Here is a 23,283-nt window from a genome sequence, read left to right on the forward strand (position 1 = left end):
TCATGCCAGCGTCATTTTTTTTTCTCCTACGAACATTTTTCATAATGCATAAATTGTGGGAAAATTATAAATATGTTGACACAAAATCAGGTGCAAATGAACATTGTTGACGTAGGAAATTTGATGGGAATAATAAAAAAAAAAATGTCACAAATGGCGGGAAAACATTAATTCTGGGAATGTAAAAGTGGAGTTATAGTGTGTGTGTGTGTGTGTGTGTGTCAACTATACATTACATTGCTTGTATTCTACACAGTACTCTCTGGTATTTGATTAAATCTGTGGGGCAGTCATTCAAATGTGACGTGGGACTTGAGCTTGAATCTCATTTGTGCATGATGATATATCAATTCAAAACCTCGTCTAGAGGAAAGTTTTATTGTATTGAAAACACTCACACTCAGCTTCATCTCTTTTTCTACTAAATGACATGGGTTTAGCTGTCAATGAGAAAGTATGCTACAAAAATAATATTATGTCCATGAAAACTGAATGGGACAAGCAGCAAAAGTGAAGCAGAATAAACAGTTCTAGTGGGGCAAATGCAGATAGATGACTTTATGCCACTTGTTAATTGAGGTGAATTTTCTGTGCACAGTAAGGAGGCTACTGACAGACAGCAGATACAATTTCTGCAAAATTAAGAGGTATCATACAGAATGTACCATCTAATTGACAATCAAATAATGCACAGAGTGACAGTGAATACTGGAAGTCTGTGTATTACATTAGATGGAAAGTGGATTGTCCTTTGCTCACATTGGTAGCAGAGCATGTGGTGTTTACCATGAAGGAAAGACAACAGATGTAAAACTAAAGAATCATAAGAAGCTTGTTCCTTACATGCTCCATTTCTAACATGTCTTCAACCTGACTAACTTCAGAGAATGGAGTTAGTGAGAAAGATCAAAGTTACATCGCTAATGATACTGGAAAGTAAATCAGCAGCTCTAGTGCTGGTAACAAATGAAGGAAATGCAATGGTTTCATAAAAGTGAGTATGCTGTCGATTTAAGTATCTGCTTCAAAAATTCTTGCAATGAAAATGTGTGATGTAGAAATGGTCCAGACAAAGTTGTTTGCTGGCTTCCTCAGTACAAGAAAATAGTCAGATGATGACTTACTGAAAGTTGTGTAGGCTCCTCAGTCCTGAGCTTTTATGGATGAAAAGTTTATACGGGTGGTCAGTGCATTGTTCTAGGACAAAGTAAGACTAAAACATCGATTTTTTTTTTTTAAATTCGTGATTCACCAAAATTATTGGATATGTTGAAAGTGAATATGTTTGCCACAGGAAACGGTCAAAATATGTGCAAAGTCAAATACCTAAAAGTTACAAAAGCAATGTCACTGGAATGAAAAGGTACAGGTCATTGCTGAATGTAGACCCATTGTTATACTGTAAAAAATATACTGCTGTATTTATTCAGTAGACTAGGGTATATTAGCACATTAACGCATATTCTAAACACATTCTAGTTCAAAATTAGTAAAAACAAAGAGAAATTAACTTTACTTCTTAAAGACATGCAGACACTGTGATAAACAGCTTTCTTCAGGCAGATGCTATCACTTAATAGGACATGCTGAAATTCGAACAAGTAATGCACAGAAAGAACCGGATGTAGAATATATGCTACAATCAGGCACAATGAGTTCAGTTTATTCTGTTAAGACAGAAAAAGAAACAGATAAAAATTGGTTATAGCATATATTCTACACAAGAGCTGAGAGTAGATTACATTAGAAAATTTGCAAGAGTAACACGGATAAATATTGCTGGAGGAGTTTAAAGAGGGTCTTTATCCAGTAAACAAACACACAGACACAGACAGGGAGAGATGACATGGTTACATACCCACAATGTCGTCCCATGACCTCCATAATAAATGTGCGCTGATGTGAGAAAGCTGTTGAGACTATGGCATCAACAGCCTCAATAATTCGATGAAGGGCAGAATCCGTACCAATGGTCATGTCAGTACCACAGAAATCATTGTCTATGGAACCCACCAAACCAGCAATATGAAGATATGTGTACTTTTCTCTGCTTTCTTTTGTGATTTCACCTGAAAAAAGCAAAACTTGTATATCATAATCATTAAAAAAGTATATCATGTAAAATTAATAGAATTTTCACCATGTATTGTTTATTAATAACTTTGCTAAAGGTACTGTCAATTGATAACTGTAATTTTTATGCTAGATTTAATTCTGTGGAAAATTAGAAACCCAACATGCCATCTTACATACTGGTATGCAATATTTATCACTCAACACTAAACATCTGGGTCTTAGACCTGCTTTAGGACAATGTTCCTACCTGCTGACATAGAAAAAAATGTTACAGCCTCTAAAAAAATACAATTTACTTTGACATCTGCCTCTTTAAAAAATATTTTCCTTCTGTTGGGAGTGATGCTGAGACAGAAAATGATTTCACCAAACAAGTAATTTTTCACTGAATTATATGCACAAAAGATACATTGTACACACACACACACACACACACACACACACACACACACACCAACCATAGAGTAGAAAGAATATATCCACATGCAATTATCTCAGGACTGTTTTGAAATGTGAATGTGTATCCCGAGACAACAAGTTTCATAATGCCAGCATATTAAACTTACTGTGCATAAATCACCATTCAGGAATAATCATTCTTTTTTAGTCTGCCATGTCTGAAATTTACCTATTATAATAAACCCATCTCCCATAAAAAAAAAAAAACTTCGATCATCAGCATTCAAGTTTAGCATTCTATTCATAACATCCACACCAAAACAAATTTATGTCATACTTTCCAATTGCAATATAATTAATTAATCTTGTATACTGTATGCATTAACTCAGGTCCAACCAATATTTATTTTGTCAAATTGCATTCACTCTCCACAGGTAAAGCCATATTTCATCAGCGCATTAGGTTTCCCAATCACTTGGCAGCATTAATTCATTTGCACCGGAGCAAAGTACAGACCTTAAAGCTTATTTTAAATGGCTTTTATGACCTGTGGGCCACTGCCCATTTGCTGAGAACAGTTTCAAAATTATCTCTCTCTGTCTTCCTTCTTCATTTTAAATTCTACGATCTTAAGGCCTGTTCAACCAATAACACAGCTCCCTGAAAAAAATACAAAAAAAGGAGAAGGAAAAAACTGCGATATTTGCACTGATACAGCATTTTAACCAGGTACAAAACTCTCTCATTCATATTTTCTACACTTCTTTCAATAGTTAGATTCATGTTCCACAGTGCTTTTTCATATTACATCCAGTCTGATCCCTCCAAAAACCAACTTCGGAGCACATCTCTTGTCACTCAGTATTAGCCTGGTCTCGAACGTATTAATCAGCAACTTCAAGAAGGCCATGACTTCCTAAAATCATGCCCTGAAGTGAGACCCATTCTGTATAAGATTTTGTCCACCACACCTAGAATAGCTTTTCATCACCCTCCCAATCTCTGCAATATCATTTTCTGAGCCTGTGCTGCTCCTGCACCCATCTCCCTACCCTATGGCTCCTACCCCTGTGACCGCCACCATTGCAAGCTTTGCCCTATGAACCCTCGTACCACCATCTATACCAGCGCTGTAACTGGCAAAACATATACTATCAAAGGGATAGCCACCTGTAAAATGACATACGTGATATACCATCTATTATACAAACACTGTTTGCCCTCTTAAACTAGCATGACTACCAGCAAGTTATCAGTTAGGATGAATGGGCATAAGCAGAAGGTTTATACCGGCAACACCCAATAACCAGTTGTTATAACATGACACTCGTGACCTCTGTGCCTCTTTCACCATACGTGCCATCTGTATTCTTCTCCCGGTTTCTCAGAATTCCACAGGTGGGAACAAGCGCTACAGTACGTCCTTAGTTCTTGCCACCCACCTGGACATAATTTACATTAATTTCTTCAATCTCAGCATTTCTTCACAGTAACTACTCCTTTCTTCACTCCATTTTAGTTTTTTACATCTTCCATTTTCTGACCTGTCTATTTTTTGCTGTCCCCTCCTCCCATCTCTGTTACGTACAATGCATTTAGCTTATCACTCTTATTAACTCATGCATAATGTCTTAGCAGTAATCTCTGTCTTGCATATTACCCCATTTTCCACCTTGCTCTCGGGTTTTCAAATCTCGCCCAGGCAGTCCTCACCAGTCAGTCTTTCCTTCTCATCCTGTACAGTAAGTCTCCCCTGACCTGGAGCTCTGGGTTACTTTTCCAAACTCAACCCCTTTTCCTTCACCCTCCTCAATGCTTCTCTGGGAAAAGGAGTCACTGGCTCTAAAAGTGTGCATAAGTAAAATCTATTTTTTATGTGTGTGTTCTCCTGCCACCACTTGGTGAGTAAATTTTCTGTCTATCCAATTACATTACATTTTCAAAAAAGATGATTGTTACTCATCATATAGTGGGGAGATTTGAGTCACAGACAGGCACAACAAAAAGATTGCTAAACAAGTAATATTTTGGCCAAAAAGCCTTCTTCTGAAGTCGACAAAACACACAAACACAAATTCACACAACCACGGCTCACACACACACAACCACTGTCTCTGGCCACCGAGGCCAGATTGCAAGCAACAGTGTCACTCACAAACTGTTGCTTGTAGTCTGGCCTCGGCAGCCATTCATAAGACGGATTTTTGGCCCAAAGCTCACTTGCTTAGCAGTCTTTTTGTTGTAGCTGTGTGTGACTCACAACCTCCACTATATAGTGAGTTGCTACCTTTTCTTTTTCTTAGTATTTTCTTTTGAACTAACATTGTGATTAAAGTTCCAACAGCGATATTCTAACATTGGTAGTACCCTCACCCCCACTCCAATACATGCCATTATTTGTTTCACATTAACATTTTTTTATAAGAAGACCCATAAATCAAAATGAAAGAAATCAAAGGGGCTCAATTCACAAGGACTCCTTTTTAATGATATCAGTATAAAAACAATATTATGGAAAGAAAAGTTGCTACTCTCCACTTAGCAGAGATGCTGTGACGCAGATAGGCACAAAAAAAAGACTGCCACAAATAAACAAAGCTTTCGGTCATTTAGGCCTTCATCAACAATTCTGCAGTCGTGCGTGTGAGTTGTATTTGCATGCGCACGTGCATGTGTCTATTGTTGACAAAGGCCTTAATGACCAAAAGCTTTATTTATTTGTAACAGTTGTGCCTATCTGCGACTCACCACTATATGGTGAGTAGCAACTTTCATTTTCACTGTATTGTTACATTCAATCCTGGATTTTCCATTGTTTGATTAGAGTAATTTATTTATGAGAGCAATTGCAGATTAACTGCAACCCATTTTACAGATGTAGGTAACGAAGAGACAAATTGTTTACACTTCATCTTACCCTTTTGCAGTAGTTCATCAAGAAGAGAGGGCCATTCTTGTCGAAAGAGATTTGCCCCTGTGAGTGAACCATCTCCACCAATCACAACAAGATTTGTAATCCCTCTGGTCACAAGGTTTTTTGCAGCCTTTAAGCGGCCTTCACGTTCTCTAAAGTCCTTACACCTTGCAGAGCCAATTACAGTTCCTCCCTAAACAAGAGAAAATTGATTTACATCAACACACTAACAAACACATGAAAGAAGTTCATGCAGAAAACACTACACAACATACCTTATGAATAATAGAGGAAACACTAGACCATCCAGCCTCTTCTATGTGATCTCCACCATCAACCATTCCTTGGTAACCTTCCCTGATGAAGAATACTTTGCAACCCAAATATATACCAAATCTTACAACAGCACGAACAGCAGCATTCATTCCTGCAGAATTACAAACAATTACAAAATAGCAAAAAACAGGTTGTAGTGACAACTTCAAACACTATCAACAGGTCAGTAAATGAGTTAATTACTACAAATTAAGCAATACTGTTATAATGGAACTATCGTTACGATCTCCATATCAACTTGGCAATGTTGCAGTTGCTGCAACTGATTATTCAAATAACCAATCATATTTGTGTACACATTTCCTATGCTGCAAGAACACACATCACTCCTATGTTTCCAGTAGCCTGTAAATTCTACAAAAACATTAGCTTGTCAGTCACACAAACACAGGCTCGAAAAATGTCAATCAATAGTGTAAATGAAATGATCACATCCATCTACATCTGGGGAAGCTGTCAAGTTGCAAGTCTTTTAAACTGATCCCACACTGGATGACTTGTGTGTCAATGATTATGATGACAACATAACGCCCAGTCCGCAAGTGGAGAAAATCCCTGTCCCAGGACCTCTGCACGGCAGTCAGATGTGCCGACCACTCAGCTAATGAGGTGGACACTGAACTACTTAAACATTGGTTATCACAGAACTTTTTTAAAAAAAGGTATTCCTAATAAATGATTGGAAGCATTGGGGTTTTAAGAATACATCGTTGCAATGCACACCAGTGATGAATGTGAATGAAGGAAAAACAATTACTATACAAAAGGGATATTTGCAATGTAAAGCTCCCTGTGGACAATTTGCAAAGTGCTTCTGCATTTACAGAATTTCTCAAATAAGAATTAGCATAAAAGTCCACAGTGGCACTTTCAAATTACATGTGACAGTTGAAACTTATCTAACCTGAGAGATGGTACACAGCCTACTGAGTACTGGGATATTAGAAATGGAGAATTAGCTCAACTGGAAAAGGATGGAGAAGGTAACCAAAAAAATTTTGGAGGTACCATCCAAGCATTTGCTGAAAAATATTTCCAAAAACCATGAAAAACCCAAATATGGATGACCATATGAGAATCTGATCCCTCTATTACAGAATATAAGTTCAGTACCTTAACCACTTAAACAACTCATCTCACTTGGTTTCCTATTTGATTTATTACTACTGGTTCCCAAAACACGTGACCATGAAAATTAGTGACAGTGGTTACACTAACTCTATCTGCACAGAATAAGATAGGAGCCAACTGCAGAGTTGAAACAGGAACTTTTCAACACTTGTGCACCTACACTGGGCCGACTGCACACACAATACTGCATTGGCAGTTCAGCAGTTGAACTGGGAAGGAGGTTATGTATGATGGTTTGGATAGAGTGAGAGAGAAAGAGGACTGGCAGGGGCACAGGTTCAGCATTCATCTCAAGGATACTGGAGCCAGGGAAGCATCATGAAGATGATGTGGAGGCATGGTTTGGTGAAGGTGACAGGGCAGAGAAAGGGAAAACTGTTGTGTCGAGGGTGTGGGGACACTGATGTATGTGAGGTTGAGGCCAGGAGGATTATGGGAGCAAAGGACGTATTGCAAGAATAGCTCCCATCTGCAAACTCAATAAACAATTACTTGACTAAACACAATGTGCACATATTACATTTAAGTTATGCTTTCACCAGTCTTTTGAGTTCTGCTTTTGCAATTCACTAAATGGTATTTGGGACATAGCTTGTTGCATAGTTTACAGACACAGTCCTCTCTGGGGTCGTGATATGATTCCTTTCGGTATACATTTGCACAGAAACTGTGGACAGCAAAACACCTCTATGGGTGATTGAGTTGGAAGTTCCGTCCTTTACTGGTACCTAAATTCATAGCTTCTGTTTCCATGATTTCTTTCAGTACACCCTGGGCTATGTTCTATCTGTCCTCAATGCCAGTTTTCTATGTTTGTGCATCTGGAAGACAGTGTTGTCTAATATCTTCTACAAAGAAAGCTTTCTGCACTATTGTAAGTGTAGCTATTTCTGATGAATTTTGAGACTGACAGAGCTCTTTTTAGGAACCCAGCTTAAACATTCTCTAGTTTCTCTAGGTTTTTCACCATAAGATAGGTTCATCTTAGCTGACTTCTGTATGTGGCAGCTGGCATAACTATGAGCTTGAACAGAGTTATTGCAATTGAGAGAGTGTAGCATTTTGTAGCTTAAGGATGTCTTAAATGGCTTTTCTTTTGGCTATTGCTCACTCCCAGAGAGAGAGAGAGAGAGAGAGAGAGAGAGAGAGAGAGAGATTCTTCCAGTTTTTTGTTACTCCCAAGTATTTAAAGCTTCTGATGTTTATTCACATGAGACGATCGCTCTTTGATATTCTTCCTCCTCTTCTAAAATTTATTGCTTTCATCTTTGAGTTATTTCCAAGTTTTCTAGTGCCCAATTCCTGATGGCCATGGCTGCTTGTAGCTCTTCTAGGCTCCTGGAGAGAATGACCATTTGATCTGCATGCATAAGCAGCTTTACATTTTTTGTGTTTATAGCCTGCCCAGTGTCCACTGACATTACACTAAAGATTACCACATGTATCAGACAACCTTTTAGGACCTCACTTGTTTGGACGTTGTTTTTCAACACTGATACGCCATCATATATTGCTACATGGTTTGCACCTAGAATCAAATTGCTTGCTTCTAGTTTGTTGCTTGATTTATCTAGTCTTTTCTCTAGCTTCTTGAGGAGGTTCTCCCTGCTGATACTGTCAAATGTTTAGTGTAGTCTATAAAGACTGCATACAGTTGACTGGTGGGTTGTTATTTCTTGAATGACTTTTTGCAATGAATGCAGTGTTGATTTGCCTGGAGTGAAACTGTATTGATTTGTTGGGATAATAGCATGTCGTCTTTATTCAATGTGCCCTAGTAGTATTGTAGAGAAGAGTTTAAACATGAAATTCTTTTAAGCAACTTTCTCTATGGGAATTTGGGACATCTTTTCAGCACTTTCCTCTGTAGCGCATAATTATAAACTTGTGCCTTCTTCCACTGTTACAGAATTGAGCTGCTCTTGAAGCATTTGTTGAAGAGGGAAGGCCATTGCTACATGCTTACAAAGGAAGTTAATTCCAGCTTCTTTAAGGACCTTAGGAATTCGTAAGGGTTCACTTCTGTCTCAGCAATCAATTTTCATTCTACAAGATCACATGTTACCTTCTTTTCTTTCAGTAGGTGTTTGTACATTCAATGTTCTCCAGCATACTCTATTACCACAGGTGTCATCTCTGTGTTATCTGTCAGCATAGGCGAGTTGTGTCCAATGTATCAGGAGGTAACATTCTTCATTGAACCATGGCTTCATGGTGCATCTGAAACTGGTTACTTCAGCAGCAGCCTTTGAGAGTAAATTATTCAGAGCTATTGTTGTCTCACCTACCTCATCATGTGGATTATTGTTGGTAGCTCTGCTTTGCGCACTAGCCATTTTTCTTCATCTATGTGCCTTGATCTGGCCTTGTAACACTAACCAAAACGGCCTTGCTGTTATGGTACTGCGAGCAGCTGAAAGCAAGGGGAAACTACAGCCGTAATTTTTCCCGAGAGCATGCAGCTTTACTGTATGGTTAAATGATGATGGCGTCCTCTTGGGTAAAATATTCCGGAGGTAAAATAGTCCCCCATTCAGATCTCCGGGCGGGGACTACTCAAGAGGACGCTGTTATCAGGAGAAAGAAAACTGGCGTTCTACAGATCGGAACGTGGAATGTCAGATCCCTTAATTGGGCTGGTAAGTTAGAAAATTTAAAAAGGGAAATGGATAGGTTAAAGTTAGATATAGTGGGAATTAGTGAAGTTCGGTGACAGGAGGAACAAGACTTTTGGTCAGGTGAATACAGCGTTATAAATACAAAATCAAATAGGGGTAATGCAGGAGTAGGTTTAATAATGAATAAAAAATAGGAGTGCGGGTAAGCTACTACAAACAGCATAGTGAACGCATTATTGTGGCCAAGATAGACACAAAGCCCACGCCTACTACAGTAGTACAAGTTTATATGCCAACTAGCTCTGCAGATTACGAAGAAATTAAAGAAATGTATGATGAAATAAAAGAAATTATTCAGATAGTGAAAATTTAATAGTCATGGGTGACTGGAATTCGTCAGTAGGAAAAGGGAGAGAAGGAAACATAGTAGGTGAATATGGATTGGGGGGAAGAAATGAAAGAGGAAACCGCCTGGTAGAATTTTGCACAGAACATAACTTAATCATAGCTAATACTTGGTTCAAGAATCATAAAAGGAGGTTGTATACATGGAAGAATCCTGGAGATACTAAAAGGTATCAGATAGATTACATAATGGTAAGACAGAGATTTAGGAACTAGTTTCAGGGAGAGCATAAGGGAACAATTGACAGGAATGGGGGAAAGCAATACAGTAGAAGAAGAATGGGTAGCTCTGAAGGATGAAGTAGTGAAGGCAGCAGAGGATCAAGTAGGTAAAAAGACAAGGGCTAGTAGAAATCCTTGGGTAACAGAAGAAATATTGAATTTAATTGATGTAAGGAGAAAATATAAAAATGCAGTAAATGAAGCAGGCAAAAGGGAATACAAATGTCTCAAAAATGAGATCGACAGGAAGTGCAAAATGGCTAAGCAGGCATGGCTAGAGGACAAATGTAAGGATGTAGAGGCTTATCTCACTAGGACTAAGACAGATACTGCCTACAGGAAAATTAAAGAGACCTTTGGAGAAAAGAGAGCCACTTGTATGAATATCAAGAGCTCAGATGGATACCCAGTTCTAAGCAAAGAGGGGAAAGCAGAAAGGTGGAAGGAGTATATAGAGGGTCTATACAAGGGTGATGTACTTGAGGACAATGTTCTGGAAATGGAAGACGATGCAGATGAAGATGAAATGGGAGATACAATACTGCGTGAAGAGTTTGATAGCACACTGAAAGACCTGAGTCGAAACAAGGCCCCGGGAGTAGACAACATTCCATTAGAACTACTGACGGCCTTGGGAGAGCCAGTCATGACAAAACTCTACCATCTGGTGAGCAAGATGTACGAGACAGGCGATATACTCTCAGACTTCAAGAAGAATATAATAATTCCAATGCCAAAGAGAGCAGGTGCTGACAGATGTGAAAATTACCGAACTATCAGTTTAATAAGTCACAGCTGCAAAATACTAACGCGAATTCTTTACAGACAAATGGAAAAACTGGTAGAAGCGGACCTTGGGGAGGATCAGTTTGGATTCCGTAGAAATGTTGGAACACGTGAGGCAATACTGACCTTACGACTTATCTTAGAAGAAAGATTAAGGAAAGGCAAACCTTAGTTTCTGGCATTTGTAGACTTAGAGAAAGCTTTTAAGAATGTTGAATGGAATGCTCTCTTGCAAATTCTTAAGGTGGCAGGGGTAAAACACAGGGAGCAAAAGGCTATTTACAATTTGTACAGAAACCAGTTGGCAGTTATAAGAGTCGAGGGACATGAAAGGGAAGCAGTGGTTGGGAAGGGAGTGAGACAGGGCTGTAGCCTATCCCCGATGTTATTCAGTCTGTATATGAGCAAGCAGTAAAGGAAACAAAAGAAAAATTCGGAGTAGGTATTAAAATCCAGGGAGAAGAAATAAAAACTCTGAGATTCACCGATGACATTGTAATTCTGTCAAAGATGGCAAAGGACTTGGAAGAGCAGTTGAACGGAATGGACAGCGTCTGAAAGGAGGATATAAGATGGACATCAACAAAAACAAAACGAGGATAATGGAATGCAGTCTAATTAAATCGGATGATGCTGAGGGAATTAGATTAGGAAATGAGACACTTAAAGTAGTGAAGGAGTTTTGCTATTTAGGGTATAAAATAACTGATGATGGTCGAAGTAGAGAGGATATAAAATGTAGACTGGCAATGGCAAGGAAAGCGTTTCTGAAGAAGAGAAATTTGTTAACATCCAGTATAGATTTAAGTGTCAGGAAGTCGTTTCTGAAAGTATTTGAATGGAGTGTATCCATGTATGGAAGTGAAAAATGGACGATAAATAGTTTGGACAAGAAGAGAATAGAAGCTTTCGAAATGTGGTGCTACAGAAGAATGCTGAAGATCAGATGGGTAGATCACATAACTAATGAGGAGGTATTGAATAGAATGGGGGAGAAGAGGAGTTTGTGGCACAACTTGACAAAAAGAAGGGACCCGTTGGTAGGACATGTTTTGAGGCATCAGGGGATCACAAATTTAGCATTGGAGGGCAGCGTCAGGGTAGAAATCGTAGAGGCAAACCAAGAGATGAATACACTAAGCAGATTCAGAAGAATGTACGTTGCAGTAGGTACTGGGAGATGAAGGAGCTTGCACAGGATAGATTAGCATGGAGAGCTGCATCAAACCAGTCTCAGGACTGAAGACCACAACTTTTTATATGTGTGCTTCTGAGCTTAACTGGACTTTAGTTACTGTTGGAAGTTGTTTCTTAATTGTGACTTTTCTACTTCCACCTGGTTGTAACACTGAACATTCATGACGACTAGGTCGACTGTGCACCTTGTGTTTGGTACTACATAGATTTATCCCTTTTCCTGATTTAGCAGTCTCAGCAGGTATTCCATGAGAAAATGTGTGTGTGTGTGTGTGTGTGTGTGTGTGTGTGTGTGTGTGTGTGTGTGTGTGTGTGTGTGTGTGGTTCAACAGTGAAGTTATCAGCACCCTTACACACATTAAAAGAAACAAATTTGGATAAAATTACTGAATTGTGATCATATACGCTAAGACAATGGGAAGGAAAAAGATGCTATACATGAGACTATACCGCAAGTAAAACAGCAAAGGAGTTTAAAGGAAGGCACAGGTAAATGTCACAGGCTGACCGTTTATGTAAGTGTATGTTGAGCCAGTCAGTTTGTAAACACATTAAAACCATTTCCCTAAAATCTTGGGAAAAAAAACATTGAACAATCCACAAAATTTTAAGACTAACCACATTCATTTGAACGTTATTTAAAACAGATTGCAGATCTGTCAGCAAATCAGCATTTGGTCGAATGATAAAACACAGTACAATAAAATGTGATGCACAGTGATCTGTATGCCGCAAGTGCTACACATCAGAGGATCCTCTTGCCAGAGCAAGAAGCCTTGCATCATGGGGCACGGTTTGTGTGAAGACGAGAGAGGAGAACCTTGTCCCACCTACATGGCTCAACGGAAATACACCATGGCTGCATTGTGGGCTTCACTAGATGGAGCTTATTATCTGTCACTTCCAGCCACTCAGCCTCCCATTGACCCAAGACTCTGGAGCTCAAAAGCGAGGTTATAGCATGCAGGGAGATGGCACACTGAAATACCTCAGGATCATGATACACCTCTTTGGCTGTTAGATCCGCCCTTCATTCCCCGCAATTTCCATGTGCCCCGGTACCTAGTAAAAATACCCCTCCTTCCCCACTCGTAGTAGTTGGAGGAGGGCATCCTGGGTAGTGTGGACTACTTTGCTGGATACAAACATTTCAGAGAGTGAAGGGCACTTAGAGAATTGAAACAGACAAGAAATTTAGCACTGGAATAATGTCTCATCTGCGCAAGTGCCCGCAAGATCGCATATACTTCTGCATCAAAACAGTGAAGCTTGGAGGCAGTTGGACTTTGAGGACACGATCTGTGAGTGGTAAGTGGACAACTGGAGAAAAGGCATTCCAGAGGCAGACATCCAATAGTATGGTGCGCTGGTGAAATTGGAGCTGTGAGGAACTTACATGCCTCATGCACAATGAGGAGCTGCTGCCGGATGATAAGTGAGCACAGAGATTGGATATGGCACAGGTCCTTTAAGCACTCATGACCAGCAAATCCCCGCACGGTGGAACATCAATGATCTTCAAATAAGAAGGCCTCGCCGATCCATATACTGTGCACCCGTAGTCCAGCCGCAAACACATGAAAGCCCCATAAAACTGGAGGAAATACGCTCTGTCTGCTCCCCAAGACCTGTGACTAAGGCATTTTATGTTGTTTAGTGCCTTTAGAGATATACCGGGTGATCAAAAAGTCAGTATAAATTTGAAAACTTAATAAACCACAGAATAATGCAGATAGAGAGGGAAAAAATTGACACACATGCTTGAAATGACATGGAGTTTCATTAGGGGAAAAAAAAAAACAAAGTTCACAAAATGTCTGACAGATGGCACTGGACAGCAAAACTGCTACCGTGATGGGTGAGAGGTATGCCGATATGTTACAGAATCTCATCAACCCCTGCCTGGCTGATAAACACATAAACACCTATTGCAACGTACGATATTTATGCAGGATGGCACTCCACCCCATATTGCTAGACGCGTGAAAGATCTCTTGCGCGTGCCGTCTGGTGATGATCGTGTGCTCAGCCGCCACTTTCACCATGCTTGGCCTCCCAGGTCCCCAGACCTCAGTCCGTGCGATTATTGGCTTTGGGGTTACCTGAAGTCACAAGTGTATCGTGATCGACCGACATATCTAGGGATGCTGAGTAACAGCATCCGACGCCAATGCCTCACCATAACTTCGGACATGCTTTACAGTGCTGTTCACTACATTATTCCTCGACTACAGCTATTGCTGAGGAATGATAGTGGACATATTGAGCATTTCCTGTAAAGAATATCATCTTTGCTTTGTCTTACTTTGTTATGCTAATTATTGCTATTCTGAGCAGATGAAGCACCATCTGTCACACATTTTTTTGAATTTTTTTTTCTTTGTTCTAATAAAACCCCATGTCATTCCAAGCAGGTGTGTCAATTTGTACCTCTCTATCTACATTATTCTGTGATTTATTCAGTTTTCAAATTTATACTGACTTTTTGATCACCCGGTAGCTTTCAGGTCTCTTAGGTGTGGCAACCATGACAATTTGGAGTAAAAAATGAGGCCAAGGAACCTCACTGACTCTCTAAAATCTAGGATTGTGCCCCATCATATGCATAACAAGTAAACTAAAAACATGATGAGAATTATTAAAATGTCATATTTTGCTTTGCTTCAGCTGTAATTTTTGCAAAATGATCAAACAGAGTCTGAGCGATGTCTCCGTGCACTGTTTGGAGACACCTCTGTTTCAGCACTGCTGCTATCGGTAAACAACTGTGTTTACCAGAAGTCCTAGGTATGGCTACCCATATTTTTGTAGAACAAGCGGAATGGTTGATACGAGTTCAGGAATGCTTGACATGACCTTTTCTTGCTCTCCTTAATGATGCGGCGAGCCTGGGCTCTTGCAACTCGAAATGCTGTGAGGTTGTCTGCTGTTGGGTGGCATTTAAACCGTCTGTCCCGGGTTGCTGAGGTCATTCAATTGTCCACCAAGGTACACATCATCTCCTAAGATGACCTGTGGTATGGATAAGTCAGCAGTGTGATAGATCACATGCATAATGTGGTCCACCCATTTCTGGACACTGTAACAGTGTTCAAACATAGCCAACTGCCTGAACAGTGCCCAGTTAGCTCTGCTGATCATTCATTTTGGTGGCTTCTGTTCCGGCAATCCTCCCTCTAGTAGGTGTATCCACAGTGAAGTGGTCATTGGAATGTAGGTCATCAGTTGCTTCCCACTGTGCTGAGTGTGCAAGTGTTGGAAAACAGAAAGATAGGTTAAAGGCTGGGGATGACCTAGTAGCAGCTGAGAAATGTGTGGAACTGCCCTTCTTGAGGATGATCAGCTTCTGAGACGCCACGAGGTTTCCAAAACACAACCTTGGGACAAGTATAGTTTGAGCTCCATGATACATTACAAGAACTCAAATCACCCAGTACAAGAAACGTGCAGAGGATTTGCACAATAAGGCCTGCGAGAGTGTCAGAGTGTGTTGCATCCTGCAGAGGTAAATACAGGGAGCAGATAGTGATGCCTAACTAACACACACTGTAATGGATACTGCTTGCAGATCAGCAACTAAGAGGAGAGCAAAGGAGTTGCATGTGTTATTGACAAACACAGCAACACCTACCTTGGCTCATTCCCCAGTCAGGTCATCATCATACAGGAGGGCATATCCCCATTGCACATGGGCATCAGTAGCTTTGAAATGTGTTTTCTGTAAACACAAGCACAAGGATTGTGCCTGTGCCAGGAGTTTCAATTCCTCCACATGAGTCATGAACTATAGCATGGGAGCCATGTTGTCATGTGGGCTGCACTCTCTCCCTGTATTTCCACCCAGATAGGAAGGCCACAACAGTTGGAGTTTCAGCCTTCAGGCAAGACGGTTGCCCCAAGCAGATTTTGCAGTCCATTGGCACTGAAGCAGAAGCAGCAGAGCCATCAAGTTGAATGACATCGACATGGTCTGATGATCTACAACCTTTTTTCACCTGTGGTGCAACCTTCCTATTTGCTTTCTTGGCCTGGAAGGCTTTGCAGGAACTACTGCAGTAGTGATTGAGGCAGTGCTTGAGTTTTTACAAGTCTCTGCTTTGGAGGCATCATGAGCTCCACAATGGTGGTAATTGTGACTTTCTCTGAAGTTCTCTTAGGGGCTATGGACTCTGAAACAACTGCAGCTTGACAAGTACACTGACAAACATAGGTACTAGTGTTGACACTAGCAACTTCCATTTGTGTGGAAGTGCTGGCCACTGAAATTGGCTGTTTAGGGACAGAAGCAAAAGAAGTAGTGAATGTTGGAGGCTGCATAGCTTTATAGATCTTCTTGGCCTTTCCATATGGGATGTGTTTCAATGTCTTAATGTCCTGTATCTTCCGTTCTTCAAGGAAGACACTGAAATCCCTACTACAGACCGGGTGGTGCCCAGAGCAATTTTCACACTTTGGGAGGAAGGAACAGCCAACGCAATAGCGGCCTTGCCAAATTTGCCACAAGTGGCTTCACTCTTACATCATAAGCTGGTGTATATAAAGAGCTGGCTTCTAAAACAGCACATTGGATTCGGGAACTTTGGCCATATACATAGACGAAGAAACCCTGCCTTGATACACTCCAGCAGTTTCATGCTATTGATGATAAGGAAGGAGGAGTCACATTTTACCAGATCCTAATTGACCCTTTTCAGTATATTCTGCATATCAACAATGCCTTCTTGAGCCTACTTATCTTCCAATTTCTGCTCAGGAACGTCTACTAGATCTCTACATGATACAAATTTGTTGCTTATTGGGAACTCGCAGTTTCAACGAACAGTGTGCCGCTACACATCTGCTTGACCAGTTTCAGTGAATCCGTGATGCTCTTCAAACCTTTATGAATATAAAAAGGTGAAACTATTTCAAAACTGCCCTGTTTCCATTTCACAACTATAAACACATTCTGAATGGCACCATGCTTTCTGTTACTATTCATGGGCAAATTCTGTATAACCTCTGAGTCTGGAGGAATGGCTACAAGAGCCCTCTTATTTGATTGGGTGTTAGTACCTATCTGCAGCATATCCTTTCTGCTGGGAGGATGAGAAGGAGAAATCTTTAAGGGTCCCATTTCGATCCTACATGCAGCTAAGGAAATAAGGTTCCACTCAGACAGCCCCATATGCCTGAGTAAGCCTTATACAACTGATGTGCAGTGGGGTCTCCAAGAGGTTGCCTGCTAATGACAGTTCCACCTCAACAGCCCTGCATCTGACCAGCATGCAGCACTTGTTGATATACTCATGACCTAGACAGTCAAGCCAAGATGCCATTACCTGAGACACACAATGTTCTACTGTTGTGCCATACAGTGGTCACTGAAGCATGCCCAGAAGTTACAGTGACAGGAGACTGGCAGTGCTTACCAGTCCCCAGCTCAGGAACCCTGGGGTCCTCAAGCCCATACTCAGCAAAAGCATGCTGAGCTCCTGAGGGCTTGGAAGCTGAGCAGGGGGATCACACTGATTATGGATTTTAGCCCTTCTACATTCCATGCCATTATTCTGATGTAGTGTTTGTTATTACTGTTGCTGTGGTAGTTACACTCTTGTTGGCAAGAAAAATACCTCCAGACAACTAACCCCTCGAGTTAGAAGTCAGGGGTTGTTATCTGTTCTTTGTGTAGGAAGGATAACACTACTCTGATTGCTCTGTTAGTGCCATTAGTTTGCAGTTGGTTGCACCCAATTTCTCCTGAGATTCCATTTTTACCCACATAGGGCTACATTTAGTGTTCATCCCAACTAACTTTCTTTCCTTTGTCTCCTGCTCTGGGTTTGTTGGTCCTTTTGCTATTTACATGTGGTATGGGAGCCTGTTGATGACAGCTGATTCCAACTGTTGCTCTTCATGGTATGATTTATTTTCTTCTTCTCCTCCCTCGTTTCCTGGTTTCTACCAGATTTAGCTTTTCCCATTTGGTGATTTTCTTCTGTGGTTTATGTTCACTTTGCATTTGGCTGGATTCTCTGCTTACAGTGTTCAATTCGCTTTTTATTTCTTCTTTTATTATGTTTATGATATTCTTTGAGAGCTCTTCTACCATAGTTTGTAAACATAAGTTGGTTCTTTCTGGGATTTTATCCTCAATTTCTTTTGTTAACAGCACATTGTGGTTTCTATTGGTCACTGTTACAAGACTTGTTTTCAAGCGAGTTTCCTTGCCCATCTGGCCCCAGTATACCAGCAAAATGCTGGTACAGTTGTACGGTTTCCCACATTTTGCCTATAGATGGCATTGGCAGAGTTTCATTAGTTAGATCATTCCAACTGGCTCTTGGTGCACGAATGTAATTTCTATGCAGTTCCAGTCCTGCGCATGTCACTTGGGGGTAGTTGCTGCTTGCAGTTCATGCTTCACCAACAGATGAGGCCATTTTTCCTGCTTGGTGGCTGGTCTCTTCTTTATGTGTTATATTCATTTGGCATTCCCTAGACTTATTCTGTGATACATCATATCCTTAGTATTGTCATTTAGCATATTCCCACTGATGCAAAACATATTCTAACTAGACTCATTGCTTCACATATGTCATTGTCCTCCTACCTCAACAGCCATCTTGCTGTAAGTTCAATAAAGCTCAGCTGCAGGGAAGGAAACAGATAGCATGGGTTGTGAAGCAGCCACTGAATGAAATCAAGTTGTGCAGCAGGGTGGTGAACTTTGTTCTTGGCCACAGTTTTGTGATGGTCAATCATTCTGGTGGACAGCTGGTTGGTCGTCACACACTTATAAAATGCTGTCCAGTAATTGCAAATCTTAAAACTGTTAACACAGTCAGTGTCTTAAATTGTAATGTTAAACTATGTAGATGAATAAAGATGATAATACAAAATGCGGCTGACTGGTCAGTTGCTAAATAAATGGACAACTAGCCAAAGTATGATCCCACTAAAACCTCCTACCTATTACAATAGGTTAGAAATAATGGGCAGAGCACTTGGTAACCACAGGCTTTCTACACATTCAGTTGAAATGAGGCGCGCACACACACACACACACACAACCCTACTACAAAACTCTCTAGAAGCACTGTATTTCACAGCTTCTTGTCATTCTACCCCATCCACTCTCCCTAACATTAATGCACAGTCCTGTGGTTCAACATCAAGGCACTAACATATAAGGTTGATGCATGTTGTCCCACCATTTTTTGCTGGTCAGTTTCTTTAGTGACCTCATTTATGTAATTCCTTTCTATCTAGCCTACCAACTGGAGAATTAGTTCGTACTGCCTAGATGAATGGGTGTCCGTTGCAAGTGTTCAAGTGAGAATCCAAAAGCGAAAATACTAGCAAAGTGACTGAAAAAAGTGTGCTTTCAGTGCTCATATCTTTTACGTTTTGTGCCACTGTTTCTAATGGTTCACGTGAAACATAATGGAAAACGAACACAATGGAGTGTGAGTCGGATTTCGGATGGCGATCACATTGCTTGTACATAATTTTGTGTGCTTTGTAAACTAAATTACTCACAGGAGCATAAGCTATGGTATTAGGTCCCAACTTAACCACCACCTCGGATATCATAACATACTTGTAAGAATAAGCCAAAGATTTGAGACAGTCTAGATTAAAATATTGAGTGATTCTCAATGTCTACTGTATATTACTACCCAATTAGCTGAAATTAATGATGACAAAGTGATAACAGCAGCACCCAACACAAAGGCCGCGGACACTGTAAGTGTATCCCTGCAAATAAACTGAGTGAATAATGGTAATACTTTATACCTAAATATCATGATTTCCTCACAATGTTATATTTCTACGATACTGCCCTATGTGAGCCTAAGTGGCCACAGAACAGTAGTAATTCTAGGACAATTTTACATGGTTAAAAGACTTGTAAAAGTAATGTGGGGGTGAATAATTAAACCAATTTAGGTTTTAATGATAATGATATGTATTCCAGAAAGTATCTTTCACTGCAACCTGATGAATCTGTAGCAAAAGTAACAGTAGATCTAGTTCTGTAACACATTACAACATAAACTTCTGCTATCATAACCACGAATCAGAGTGGTAACAGGTTAACATGCCTCACTGCTGAGTGTGCAAATGCAGTATAACAATAACAGCAAAGGAACCCAAGGACTGACACAGCACTGACTGCCTACTTCAGCTGGCACCACTGTGAAAACTCGAGTGGATGATGAGTGACAGTTCCGTGAAAACTCAAGCGAGTGATGTGCGACACAATTCTGTCACCATGTGACAGGAAGGAATCTTTATGTTAACACTAAAGCTATTGAAAGAAAAATCAGTTCTTCTGACAATTTATAGAATATTTGGAATTTAGCATCAGTAAAAAGGCAGCCTCACTATGAAACAATGTGAACAAACTACTAATTGCAGCAACCTCCCCCCCCCCCCTCTCACCCTGGTGGTTTATGAACTTACCAGACCAGTGACATAACAGTTGCAGCATCCATCCTATTCACAGACGAGGGCACCTTTATGCGGAGTGGTATCTTCAACTTTCATAACTGTCATCTGTGGGATAGTATGCAAAACCACCATGGTATGGCGACAGCAAGTCATCAGCATCGGTGCAGCTGGAATGTGTGGGCCAAGATAATTGGCAACTGTATTTTGGGACTAGTTTTCCTTCCATGTCGGTTAACACACTGGAACTACCAGCATTACTTGCGGGTGACTTTGCCTACCAGCTGGAAGAAGGACCACTGATGATCCGAAGGGTTGCTTGCCGTTTACGTCCAGGCGCCTGTCAACTGTATCTTCCCTGCTCGCTGGATTGGACGAGGGATCCAATGGCATGGCCCGGTCATTGACTGGATCTCAACCTATGAAATTTCTGGCTATGGGAGCCATCTCAAAAGTCTCATGTATGCAGAGCCTTTCCAGATGTGGAAACACTGGAGCAGCATATTCATGCACTACCAGGAGGCCAACAGCACAAGAACAGGTCTGCACACTGAACATTAAACATGTATTGCAAACAACTACACTGAAGCAGCAAAATAGAGAGTGTTAGCGGTATAAGTGTAGATATTGTGAAGATTGGTACCTTAACATGTGTACCCCCTTCAGAGTGATAGTTATCTTTTCTCTGTCTAACAGTCTCCCTGCAAACACGTCACATAATTTACTAGCTGACATTTTCTGAGTGGTTGTTACTGCACTGTGAAATGGATTACAGCTGTTAGCATAGACTAATGTTTTTGCACCCACCCAGGGGGAAAATAAATTTTAATGGTCTGTTCTTGCCACATATAATTGGAGTTAATAACTAACCTAAAAACATACTACTCTAGACAGCTATAATTGTCATTCTTAATATGAAATAAATACTGATGCAATGTTGCTCAGTACACTGTCCTCAGCCACCAATAAAAAGGTCTGTACTTATAACCCTAATACTCTGTATATCTTTATTACCCGAAAAGTTGTTTCCAAAGGAGATGAATGGTTGGAGCTGCAAGTGGTATTTGAGATTGCTTTGCTTTAGTGACAAGGAAAATAGTGAGAACACAGATAATTTGAATGAATGTTTTCAGACCTAAGGGATAAACGCAAATAAACAGGTTAAGAGATACCAGCAGGATAAACAGAACGCCTAGTTCCAAAAGGCCCCTCCCCTGCATAATTACAAACAAGAAGTATTCAATAACTGATAATTTGTATTTTACTTACCCTGAGAGTCTCCTCCACTGGTAAGAACTGCAATGCCTTTGCCTTTGTGTGAACCTCTCTCTATGAAACGTCTTTGACTTGTATCTGGATCTTGATCTGCCATGTTTGAAACTGAAACCAAGATAAACACAAAATCTCTTGTACTACTATAACAGCAGTTGTACATGTTCAGCACAAGTTCGAAAACATAATTTGGCACAGAAAGATGATGCCAGATTGCTATCCACCCAAATAGAAACCGAAATTTTCTTAGTCAGTCATATACTTATCTTTTTTTTGTTAGTAACAGACTTAAAGTCCTTCTTCAGCAAAACAAAAACGGATAGTTTGTGAACAGATTTATGGCACAAGCAACTATCTAATTTATCAGTGTGTACTTCATGTGTTGTGTTGAGACACTGTGGTGACAACTCCATCGAGTAGCAGGCCTTCGTACATTAAAGTGGTTTGTTGGTGGACAAAATACAGCTGAAATATAATACTGAATAGATCAATGTTTCCTGTTTCTGCACAGGCGACAACTTTCAGTACTTGTGAAACATAAAAAGACACTGGAAAGAAATGTAAAATGATATCGACAGGAAGAAAATACTTTTTTCTTACAAAAAAATCTGCGTAGTACAAAGCTTAATAGCTGCGAACGAAAAATTTTGGGAGACGAGTTGATTTAAAGGGAATTTATAAGCTGTCATCCTATTCTTTCGTTATTCCGAAGGCATATTTCTCCCATTTACTCACTCCTGACCAAAAAATAAACCAATAAAAACTATAAAATTTAATGTGTGGGTATGTAGCTTCAGTGTGTCACTGGCTTGGGAAGTAAAAAACGCCGAATTACATTTATTTATTAGGAGAGGAGAAAGTACAGACTATATTTCTCCGCAACATAGTAGATATTACACTGACTTAAGAGGTAAATGAAAAAATATCAATTTTTTGTGGAGTGTTCACGTTTATCATTCAATATTTACCTTAATTTGTTGACACTACACAACAGACGACTTCCAAACCCCGCCAAGGTCACCTTCACTTACCCCCGCGACATCCAACGACCAAACATATTCAACGGCACCGCGGAAGTAGTGTTGCGACATAGTCGATTGACTTCGTGCGTGTACAGATAAGCAAATCAGAAACAGAAAAAATAATCAAAAATAAAGAAAAAGAATTTCATTATTATCAGATAAACAGTTTTACAAGAGAACAATCATCATGAAACCTGAAACTGAAACGTCCAATGTAACATTTATACAATTCTAGGGCACATATATACCATAACAGACCTTAAAAGAGAGCTAAAATAAAATTCAGTATCCGTGTGACATCAACTTTTATACTAGATTGGAAATATTTATCCATGCCTCGTCTTAGAAATTGTTAATGTTGGAACTCATTACACTAAGGTGACAAAAGTCATGGGATAGCGATGTACGCACGTACTAATGAGTCCCAATGCCACTTGGCAAGAGCTGACGTTAGGCTTCAAGTGTGGCACA

At 40.2% G+C, this 23,283-nt stretch overlaps 1 protein-coding gene across 5 annotated transcripts in view; it reads right to left on the bottom strand.

The window, feature by feature from the left end:
- The window catches only part of LOC126345893 (ATP-dependent 6-phosphofructokinase), an 86,084-nt gene extending 63,239 nt beyond the window's left edge, over positions 1-22,845 (bottom strand). For all 5 annotated transcript variants that reach the window (XM_050002144.1, XM_050002143.1, XM_050002141.1 and 2 more), the window contains exons 1-5: positions 22,759-22,845; positions 21,788-21,898; positions 5,666-5,817; positions 5,394-5,583; positions 1,859-2,069 (exon numbers count right to left, since the gene is read on the bottom strand). In XM_050002144.1, the coding sequence (XP_049858101.1) occupies positions 1,859-2,069; positions 5,394-5,583; positions 5,666-5,817; positions 21,788-21,890 (656 nt within the window). In that variant the 5' untranslated portion in view covers positions 21,891-21,898; positions 22,759-22,845. The remainder of the gene's footprint in view (positions 1-1,858; positions 2,070-5,393; positions 5,584-5,665; positions 5,818-21,787; positions 21,899-22,758) is intronic.
- Positions 22,846-23,283: the final 438 nt, after the last annotated feature.

This window comes from Schistocerca gregaria, chromosome 1 (genome assembly GCF_023897955.1).
Source record: "Schistocerca gregaria isolate iqSchGreg1 chromosome 1, iqSchGreg1.2, whole genome shotgun sequence".
NCBI lineage: Eukaryota > Metazoa > Arthropoda > Insecta > Orthoptera > Acrididae > Schistocerca > Schistocerca gregaria.